The sequence below is a fragment of the Peromyscus leucopus genome, chromosome 1 (assembly GCF_004664715.2).
Source record: "Peromyscus leucopus breed LL Stock chromosome 1, UCI_PerLeu_2.1, whole genome shotgun sequence".
In the NCBI taxonomy this organism is placed as follows: domain Eukaryota; kingdom Metazoa; phylum Chordata; class Mammalia; order Rodentia; family Cricetidae; genus Peromyscus; species Peromyscus leucopus.
In genome coordinates, this window is record NC_051063.1 from 67,309,518 (window position 1) to 67,317,017 (window position 7,500).

The 7,500-nt window shown below is 50.0% G+C and overlaps 1 protein-coding gene across 10 annotated transcripts in view; it reads left to right on the plus strand.

The window, feature by feature from the left end:
* Window positions 1–7,500, plus strand: part of Ebf3 (EBF transcription factor 3) — a 119,949-nt gene that overhangs the window by 111,383 nt on the left and 1,066 nt on the right. For 2 of the 10 annotated variants that reach the window (XM_028869114.1, XM_028869123.1), the window contains exons 12-17: window positions 1,050–1,115; window positions 1,681–1,858; window positions 2,954–3,142; window positions 3,588–3,785; window positions 4,709–4,821; window positions 5,846–7,500. The exon at window positions 5,846–7,500 is cut by the window's right edge and continues 1,066 nt beyond it. In XM_028869114.1, coding sequence (XP_028724947.1) covers window positions 1,050–1,115; window positions 1,681–1,858; window positions 2,954–3,142; window positions 3,588–3,785; window positions 4,709–4,821; window positions 5,846–5,863 — 762 coding nt within the window. In that variant the 3' untranslated portion in view covers window positions 5,864–7,500. The remainder of the gene's footprint in view (window positions 1–1,049; window positions 1,116–1,680; window positions 1,859–2,953; window positions 3,143–3,587; window positions 3,786–4,708; window positions 4,822–5,845) is intronic. The other 8 variants (XM_028869131.1, XM_037209587.1, XM_028869128.1 and 5 more) reach the window with 5 other exon arrangements.

The following is a 7,500-nucleotide window of genomic DNA, read 5'->3' on the forward strand; positions in this document are numbered from 1 at the left end:
TCTCATGGCATCGGATGGCCTTCATGGCCCCAAACAAGAGGTACCTGGACACAGACTCATTCCCACACCTAAACGATGGGCAGTCAGAGCTGGCCCACGTGCTGCAGCTCCCAGCCCCGTGAGCTACCCTAGAAGTCATTGTTTCACTCCTGAGCCATACCATCTGGGCTCAGTGGAGACAGGCTACCCTCTCTCCTTGTTGGGAAGGGCTTGGGCCTGGCCTCAGCTTATTAAAAACTCAGTTTTCTCTTCCTACCTCTCAAGGCAGGGAAAGTTAAAATGTAAGCCCCTGTTTTTATTTAAAATTAACAGCACTCTGGATTAACCCACACAATCGTAAACTGAAGGTAGGCATGCAAAAGTGGATAAGACAGAACTCGGTGCATCCAAGCCCCCAGGCAGCTCACGCACGCACGCTCTCTGAGTGTGAAGGTATTTATGAAGTCCTTTACAACATGCAGTCAAAGAGGTTAATTGAAAAATTTCTTAATGTCATTATGAAAGAACTAGATTAACCCAAGTTAATTCACTTTATTGTTCAAAATAAAGGGAAATGGGCGCTGAACTCACTTGCAAATTTGGGGCGTGAATTCGGGGTGAGATGTTGTCTTTAAGGACTCTGCCAGTTTAATTAAGATATGGAAAATTACTTATTGTTCTTCACCACTAAAGTGTTAGGAATTAACAGACAAATGTGATGCCAGGGCCTTTCCTATCTCTGCCATGTGTGTTTGGTTAATACCCGTAAGACGCCATCATTAAACCCCAGACATGGGTGGGGCTCCTTCCCACATACGTCTGTCTTGCCCCATGCCTCTGCCAGTGGCACTGGTTGGCACAGCCCAAAGAAGGCCATTATTCAGGTTCACACAGACTGTGAACGACATAGCAGGGTCACCTGTGTTTGTCTTCCGGAGAGTTCATGGCACAGGTGGGACAGGAGCCATGGGTGGAGCTGGTCTCTTGTAGCGGTGCTGTGTGCTTTCTTGGATGAGTGACTCTGCCCTGGCAGCTCCTCCAGTAGTAAGACCCTGTGTGCTTCCCTTTAGGAAGTGTTACTGAAGAGGGCAGCAGACCTTGTGGAAGCCTTGTACGGGATGCCGCACAACAACCAGGTAGGGGGTCCTGGCTCCCCTTCCCTACAACCAGCATCTCAGCTTAGATGGGCAGCATGGGCTTCCTGGGCACACAAGTGCCCTGTGATAGCTCCAGAGCCAAGCCTCATGCTAAGTATTCATGTAGAAAGAGACAAGTTGAGGAGGGTGGTCCGCAGAAGGAGGGCGTGTCTTTGAAGTTCTACAGTATTCAGTGGTGGGTGAGGTGCATTAGGCATTCCTGGGGGCTCCGGGAGGGCGTGTGGGCAGCCCATAGCTTGTTCTTGCAGGTCAGGAGGCCCCAGGGAAGAGATACTCATTTCCTCTAGAGGTGGCCCAGTTCTTTAACTCTGAGTCTGCTGCCTCTGCCTGACCCAGGGCTTGGGGCTACAGGTCTAAGGACAAGATGCAGCCACCGAGAAGCATCCTTTGACAATCTTCCTAAGGATTTTTGTCACTGTCTGGCCCATGCAGTGGTTGCTTGCCCTACCAAGAGGACAGGCCCACAGTGTGTGGGAGGTAGCCATCTGAACCTGGCCTTGCCATGACATCTCGGGCTTAACCATGTATTGCGGTTGCGTGCTAGGAGATCATCCTGAAGAGAGCGGCCGACATCGCTGAGGCGTTGTACAGCGTTCCCCGCAATCACAACCAGATCCCCACATTGGGCAACACTCCGGCGCATACTGGCATGATGGGCGTGAACTCCTTCAGCAGCCAGCTAGCTGTTAACGTGTCAGAGACCTCACAAGCCAATGACCAAGGTAGGCCCTTGTGCCAGGTGGACCCTCCCCTGGTCCCCTCCCCAGGGTGGGTTGAGGCCATAGCTGCAGGCGGAGGTGTTGGGGCCCAGCTGGGGAGTGCTGGTCACGTTCCATGCCCTTAGGCATGGCTGGTTCCTTCTTGCAGGGAAGACCTTGCCGCACATCTTCCAGCCGTACTGGGCAGAGAACACTCAGAGGGCCCAGCCCTAGTGACAGTAGCTCCATCGACTGCCACCCAGCTCCCTGGTATTGCTAGAAGTGTCCCTTAGCTTATTTGTAAGTGACTCTGTGTTCTTTGACAAGAATGGGCAGAGCCATAGGGCAGCTATAACATAGGAAGCCAGGAGGAGCCTTCTTGGATGTCTCATGGGTGGTATTTGGGTTCGCATCCTGGTCTGGATCCATGGATAAAAACATCCATTCCCCACCATGGTGTACCTTATCCTGTAGCACAGTGGCCAGGGCTGTGGAGGTCACAATCTGGTGTCCTTTGAGCTGGTTCTTTGAGCTCAGTTTAGTTCACATTCTCTATAAAAAAAAAAAAAAAAAAAAAAAAAAACCCAACAACTCAAGCAACTATCACAGAGCCGCCCCACCTCGCTCCCGGTTACCCACACAGCAGGCAAGGAGCTATGGCGCCCACCCCACCCCTGCTCAGGGAGGCAGCAGCTGTGAAAAACGAGGACCCTAAAACCGTCTTTCCAGCGACGTTATGGCCGCACACAAGCTCTCTTGGTCAGCCATGGCATGTGAAGGTCTGTGGAGGCTGAAAGTTCAGGGAGAGTTGGGGTAGCAGGTCAGGCCTCCAAGCTGTTGGTCATTGCTTTCTAAAGCAGCGAGTGGAAACAGCTGGAGGTGAGATCAAAGCACCCTTTGGCTGGCCGTCGAAGCCAACAGAGATGGAACAGGGTCTCCCCAGCGGTAGGGTTGGCGTGATAAGATTACCCAAGCTGGCTAGAGTCACCAGGGCGAGAGGAAGCATAAAGTCAATTTAAAATGTTGAATATATGATATAGATTCTCGGGGAAACTCCCCCCCCCCAAGTGTCTGTCACTGATAATAATGTTATTTTTGGCCGGGGGGGGATTTTAACAGTCGGCTACAGTCGCAATACAAGCAGCGTGTCCCCGCGAGGCTACGTCCCCAGCAGTACTCCCCAGCAGTCCAATTACAACACAGTCAGCACTAGCATGAATGGATATGGAAGTGGCGCCATGGCCAATCTAGGGGTCCCTGGCTCGCCTGGATTTCTTAATGGCTCCTCCGCTAACTCTCCCTACGGCAGTAAGTGTCTGTTTTTGTCACACGTCATCACGCAGATTCATATTCACTACCAAGTCGAGTGTGTGTATTGCTTGGATGTTCTGTGATGTGAGCTACTGGATAAAAGGAAGGGTGGCCCCAGAGGCTGGGCGTCCAAACGACAACCGCAAATTGACCTAACACAGCCCCCCCCCCCCAAACGACGCCATCTCATTGGCCACCAAGATAAAAATCTGAACCACACGGGGCTGCTCAATTGGAAGAGAAAGCCCGACGACCCTGCCCCGCGCCCCGCCCCGCCCCGCCCCCCCAAAGCGTTTGCCTGTTATCCAGAGTGGCCGAGCCAAAGCATGTCATGTCTCGTTTTTTTTTGTGGCCCCTCCCCGTGCGAGGCGAGGCCCTCGGAGCTCTCGCTGTGGTGCCGCGCCACAGCCCGCGTGTGCTGACCATGTTTGCTTTGTTGCAGTAGTGCCGTCCAGCCCCACCATGGCAGCCTCTTCGGTCACCCTCCCTTCAAACTGTAGCAGCACACACGGCATTTTCTCATTCTCACCTGCCAATGTCATCTCCGCAGTGAAACAGAAGAGCGCTTTTGCGCCCGTGGTCCGGCCCCAAGCCTCGCCTCCTCCTTCCTGCACCAGCGCCAACGGGAATGGACTGCAAGGTGAGGGTGGTACGGGTGGGTGCCCCGGGCCCCACGGCCCCTTCCCAAACCCCTTGCATGCCTGCGGCCTTGCATGTGTTTCCGTGGTCTGCATCCTCCTTCCTGTCCCGTAGCTACCTACAGGCCTGGTCCTCAAGCCCCAGTAGGTACCAGGTACCAGATTCTGCCTCTAGGGTTTTTTTTTTTTTTGTCCAGTAACTCTTCCATGCCCCAAGGGGTGGAGCCTCCCTTGAGGGAAAAAAAAAACAGAGCCCTCTGCAGCCTAGTACCCAGGCCTGGCCCTTCTCCATGCAAGGGCATGACCCTGCCCTTAGTGCCAGGCTTGCAGCCTCCTTATTAAAGGGGCAGCAGAAACAGTCTCAGAATGGATGGCGGGTCACTGTGCCATCTAGAGAGCCCACCCCAGACTCTGCCTGCTCCCCATGCCATGAGGCAGAGTTTTATGTACCGCCTTACCATCAGGACAATGAGTCTCCGTGGCTTTGCTCTCTCTTGGAAAGGGCTGAGCATCCTGACCCAGGACAAGTTGTGCACCGTTACTGGGTGGCGAGACTCTCTGTAGTTGGGAGTGAGTGTTCTCACCCAGTTCAGAGTGGGAAGGGTTGGCCCAAGGGCATGAGAACTGCCACGTGGACACAGTTGTCCACGGCTCGGGCCGTGTGGAACAGGTACCAAGCACCTTTCCCAGCACTGAGGGCAGCTCATGCGGCATGTGACCTGCGATGAGTGTGGTGGTGAAGCCGTATGGGTGCCCCTAGGCCTTTGGGCTCACCCATGACTCCCTGAGAAGTAAGTGGCCGTCATCTGGCCTCTTTCAGACACCACCTTGGGTATGTGCTCCACCGGGTGAAAGTCAAACCCATTCTCCTTTAAACACATGAACCCCTTCAACCGGTATTTACCGAGTGCCTACTGTGTGCCAGGCTCTCTGCTGGGTGCCGAGGACGCAACCGTGGAGAAGACAAACTGGCCCTTTTGTGAAGTCGGTGGTATATTCCACTTTGATGAACTAATGCTCAAAAAAGGAACTGGAAAGGTATCAATGATTTGAACTCATTGTCTTCACACCTGTCAGTGCTGACGGGACGCCCAGGCCCCGGGCGTCGCCAGCCGGCCTCAGAGCTGTCCTTGGGCACCAGGCCAACGCTGCTTCTTAGCAGGCAGGCAGTGAGGGCAGGTGTCTGTGGCCATGCCCCAGCATCGAGGCCGACTAGGTGGTACCACATAAGCAGTGTGTGTACACAGGGGCCTGCCAAACCATAAAGTTGTAACGGTGAGTCGGAGATAAATTAATGTCGTTGAAATTAATGGACTGAGAAATTGAAGCTCACATCACTACATGAACAAATGTATTAATATGTTATACATAAATTAATGAGAACAGTCATTCTGACAAAAATTAAACAACACCAGAGTTAAAAGATTTTAAATTACATTCGGACCAGGAGTTCACTGCAGAGCTGGCTGCACTTGGCGCTTCAGTGCCGAGCTTCTCTGATTGTATGAAGAGAAAACAGCACTCTGAGGTGGTTGGTGCCTCCGTCACCCCCTGGCCACGACATTCCAGAGCAGTTGGGCCCTGTTGGGGCTTTGGTCTGAGAGCCTGACTCACCCTTACGCTACGGAGCTGCTAGTAGGAGGTCCAGAGCCTGGCCCAAAGGCAGAGGGGGAAACTGAGGCAAGTCTCCATTTCACTTAGGAAAAGCAAGGCCTGCAAAGCCATGGCCAGGCTGGTTCCCGTCTTTCCAAAGCGTGAGCTGCCCTTTGCTTTGAACACAATGTGGAGACGTGCAAAGCAGAGAGCGTTTCCTCTCGCAGAGGAGGCCTTTTTCCGAGGGCTGCAGCACCAGGAAGGCTTGCGGGAACCGTGCCACCAGTGTGCCCTCACCCCAAGAAGTAGACTTCCCAACACACCCCTGCCATGACAAAGCTGGCTCTCCAGAGAGCTGAGCGAGTCTGGCTTCCCTGTGGACCCCGGCACAGGAGGAGCAAGCTGGGCCCGCAGGAGGGTGCGCGTGTGGGGTGGTCGGCATTAACTGCTGTCTCCTTCTCCTTTGCAGCTATGTCTGGGCTGGTAGTCCCACCCATGTGAGGGACTCTGTTTACCTTCACAGCACCCAGCATCCAAGGACGGACTTCAGGGGACACGTGTAGTGTGTTAAGACGTGCTGATGGAAAAACAAAAAACAAAAAAACGCTATCTTCAAAACTAAAAATCAGCAACAGTTGAATGCTACAAGAGACATTTAAAGATTTTATTTAAACTGTTAAGAATCAACACGCGAACAAGCCTACTTCTTCATGAACAATTCCATTTTATTGACTGAACTTTTCTCATATTTTCACATTTCTCAGTCCTGAAGATTAAGGAGAACAAAGCGACGCCTATTTTGTATAAAGTTTCTGATCCCGTCTTGGCTGTCTAGTGCGTGCTATCTGTGTGGGGAGAAGCTTCGTGAATATGCACCATTTTGATGCCCATGCAACACTGAGGAGGAAAGCCTCGCAACATTTTTCTGTACTCATATTTAGATTCACAATGGTTGTGTATCTCTATAATGTGAAATATTTTTTTGTGGTGAAAAAAAGGGGGCCAAGGAGGTATGAGCCATTAACTGGAACAGAGGAGGATATGACTAGGTGAATTTGGGGTGGCAGGGAGGGAGGGAGGGTTTATCATTGCTTAACTTCATCTTAATGAAATGAAACTTTGTAACTTATTGTAGTTAGAAATTGTAACTTTGATATCGAATCTCTTGCCTTCAACAAGCACACTGACAGAGAAAAAAAAAATATGCTACTGTCTGTTGGTTCCAATCTTCTCCCACCTAGAGCTTCCTGTTAAAGCAAGTGCGATCGGCAACATTTTTTCAACTTTTGCGCACTGTAAACCTATTGCATTCTTAGGCTACTGTGAGGTCTATGTTTCTTGTACCTGAAATTGTCCTTTTGACTTCTAGACCCTTCTTCCCCGATGTGTTTTGTATGTGGTTATAAAATTGTAGACTTTTGTGATTTTGCCAAAGTTGTAGCTAAATATTTATACACTTGTCTTGAATTTTTTTCAGATCCACTTAAAATATTTAGAAAAACGAGTTTTATTCCTTATGTGTCTTATAAGGGATAAAATGCTCTTTCATGTGACACTTCCTTCCCCATGAACACTTGCAGTTGTTAAGGGACTTTATTTTGTAACATATCAATTATAAATATTGTATTTATCTTTGAGATTTTGTACATTGCTTTGCCCACTTCTTTCTTCATGTCTGTCTTGGTGTTTGATCCTGCCCCGGGTTCTTACACAGGGAAAGAACAGACACCAAGAACTGTCTCTTTGATCTGTTTTGTTAAAATCAATCAATGTCCTTACATTTCATTTGTACCTAAACCATTTGCTATTGTTTAGACTTTCCATCCCTTTTTTTTATGTTGAGGAAAAGTCAAATTCATTGTTTATTTTTATATTATTTTTAAGTTATCTGAACAAATACTTTTGAAAAGAAAAGTTTGTTGTATAGTCAAAAGAAAACGGTGTCAGCGGCCGTGACAAATCCTAGTAGATTCTGCATGTGGAACGGCTGTGAAGGGGCCACACCGTCCGGGGCTGTGTCCTTATTTTATTTTTTATTTTTAATTTGTTTTTTTGTAGAATGTAAAAAAAAAAAAAAAAAGTCATTTTAGCTGCCACCTAGGACTTTGCCACATAGCTGAACTG